Consider the following 2,573-nt stretch of genomic DNA (forward strand, 5'->3'; position numbering starts at 1 on the left):
CGGAGATACCAATGATGAAGCGTTTGAAGCGCACGGGGCCGTGCGCGTACTGCCCGACCATGGCGACGCGGGCCCAGGCAATCGAGAGCATCGCGAGCGAGCAGCAGAGAAGCGTGTCGGCCAACAGCGAGGCCACGAAGGCGCCGATCCAGCGCTGGCTACGCGGGTAAAACACAGCTTGGACGCTGAACGGAATGTTGCCGACGATCACGTGCAGCAAGAGCACGTGGAACGTCACGCGGCGGAGCCCACTGCCGTGGCGTACGTGCAGCGCAAGGCGAGAGAGCACGCCGAGCGCCACCATCGCGTACAGGACGAGGGAAAGCGCACCGGCGACGCGCTGTGCCCGCTCTCCTTGAAGCTTTCCCATGCGTCATGGTTGGCTTCCATTGGAGGCAAGTGAGAATGGCTGCCGCGCCTCTGCGGTACTGTTTCATGACGGGGCACTCACGCAGCCATGTGCCAAGTTATAACACTGGGACAGCCGCAAGCTTCCATGGGCTTCAAACACCCAAACGTGCTGGTGGCGCGATGACGCCTGTGGGCCGTCGGAGAGGGCCATGATGAATTAAAGTATACGTCACGTTTACGTATTGGCGTCGAAGTTGCGAGAGGCTGTGCTATAGGTGTACTTCACGGTACATGCAATACCAATAGCTCGGGTAAAGTTAGCTCTATTGCTGTGATAGCGACCCTCGCAAGCGCGCAAGTGGACAAATGAGCCTACGACTGGTAGTGGGCTACTACAGTATTAGTGTGGTGGAAGTAGGTACAGCTGTAACTGGGGCGACACTCGCAGGATGGTGCAGTGCAGGGTGCAGTGGCATCGCACCATTTCACGTGTGCAGTCGGTGTGCATGGGTCCGTGCTAGGTTGCGTGCTTTAAGTTTCAGCGAAAACTGATATGCGTTGATAGTTCCAACAGTGTTACAGAACACGCGCCACTTTTCTGCGCGTCAAAAGAACTTGGTCCCAAGCATCCAGCGCCAGTTTACGCCGATGAACGCAGCATCCAGCGTCATCTTCCAGCGTCCATTCTTGCGTTGTGAGTCGCAGCCAAGACTAATACCGGTACACCAAGACTACAGAGGCCACGAGTAATCGAACCCTGTACCATACTCCAGCCCAAAATGACTCCAGCCACCATTCTCCTCGATGCCAATCTTCGTTTCGTTCGCCTGGCATCTCGCGAGCCCCAATGGTATGCAAAACTAATAATGCTTGGTGCAATTTAGACTCGTCATCACTACCGGTACACGTGAATATGTATTGAAGGTCACCTCATGTAGTCGAAGGTGACGCTGCACAATCGAGTCGATCATACATATAGCTTGGGATCGTAATGCCTAGAAGCCCATGAGCTGCTCGACAAAGATGCGCATTTCTTTTCGGCTCAGAAGGCCGTTGCCGTCGACATCGAAGGCGGTGAAACATTCTTCAAAGTTGACGGGCGGCACGACGTCGCCGTCCTTCTCGTACTCGGCGATGAGCGTGTTGACGAACTTGCGTGTCTCTGTCTTGTCGAGGTACCCGCTGTCGTCGCGGTCGTACGCGCTCCAAATCGTATCGACGCACTGGTCAATCGTCTCCTTGAAGCTCGCTACCTGGGCCGCGTTCATGCTGGCGCTCCCGTCGTCGACCTTCTGCTGCCACCAAATGAAGGGCTTTATCCCGCCAGGTCCGAATTCCCGCCCTAAATCGAGGCAGTATCCGAAATGAGGCCAGTAAAAAAGGACGCGGCGTGGGACACGAACGTGGGTTAATTTATTACGTGTTTTTAATTTAATTCTTGAGCTTCAACGTTTCTGTGCGCAAGTTGACGGCGTCGAGGATCTCGTCGATCACAGTTCGCTGCTGGCACGAAATCTAGCACAATCATTTTTCACTAGTTTCACACACACGTGTTATTGTCTTTACGACCTCCAGGTTGCTGCTGCAGCCCGCACAACAGCGAACCTCTCGCAGTACAAGCACTTATTGATAACTGGCGCCAGTCCTTGCCGATGACAAGCATGCAGGAATTCGGCGGCTTGCGACATGGACGAGGCTACGCCATGTAGCTGCGCCTTAAACTTGGAGCCTATCGACGGGACACCCTCGGTCCTCCATATTCTTTCTTCGAATGTTTATTTATTTTATCGTCGCCGAGTCATCGACTTGGGCTCATGTAGCGTGGCAAGAATAGAAGTTTTTAATTTTTCGCAATTGCATAATCAAATGGTGGATCTTGAAGTTGCTAATCGAACGCAGCACATCTCCCCACGTTCCTGCCGTGTCGCCGTCCCTGTTTTCAATCTAATTTTCTCTATTGAGCACTAGCCTACCCGCGGTACTGAAGCCGTACCCGACTACCGCTCTCACGATAGAATTCGTATCGTAGCTGCACGAGCCAGATCATCTCGCCGTCCAATTTCCCACGGGACACGCGAGAAAGTGTAGGCGACACCACGTGAATATTAGTTTCTCACGCGCGTGTGTTACGGTTACTGGTTGATGTTGGGCTGTTATCACACCGCCGTGGCATTTTTGATCCGAGTCGCACGGGCGCGGACAGGACTCCAGATTGCGAGCGT

General features: G+C 54.0%; 2 protein-coding genes across 2 annotated transcripts; both read right to left on the reverse strand.

Annotated features, from left to right (window-relative positions):
* Nucleotides 1-9: 9 nt before the first annotated feature.
* On the reverse strand, nucleotides 10-304 carry SPRG_16861 (hypothetical protein; the record flags this gene model as incomplete). Its single annotated transcript, XM_012356378.1, has 1 exon — nucleotides 10-304. A coding segment is annotated over one exon (295 nt), but the record flags the coding sequence as incomplete, so codon positions are not given.
* Nucleotides 305-1,199: 895 nt separating this feature from the next.
* On the reverse strand, nucleotides 1,200-1,619 carry SPRG_16862 (hypothetical protein; the record flags this gene model as incomplete). Its single annotated transcript, XM_012356379.1, has 2 exons — nucleotides 1,200-1,574; nucleotides 1,605-1,619. 2 exons carry the CDS (start codon nucleotides 1,617-1,619, stop codon nucleotides 1,347-1,349), a joined length of 243 nt encoding a protein of 80 aa, XP_012211769.1. The 3' UTR covers nucleotides 1,200-1,346.
* Between the last annotated feature and the right edge of the window lie 954 nt (nucleotides 1,620-2,573).

The sequence above is a fragment of the Saprolegnia parasitica genome (genome assembly GCF_000151545.1).
Source record: "Saprolegnia parasitica CBS 223.65 unplaced genomic scaffold supercont2.450, whole genome shotgun sequence".
Lineage (NCBI taxonomy): Eukaryota > Oomycota > Saprolegniomycetes > Saprolegniales > Saprolegniaceae > Saprolegnia > Saprolegnia parasitica.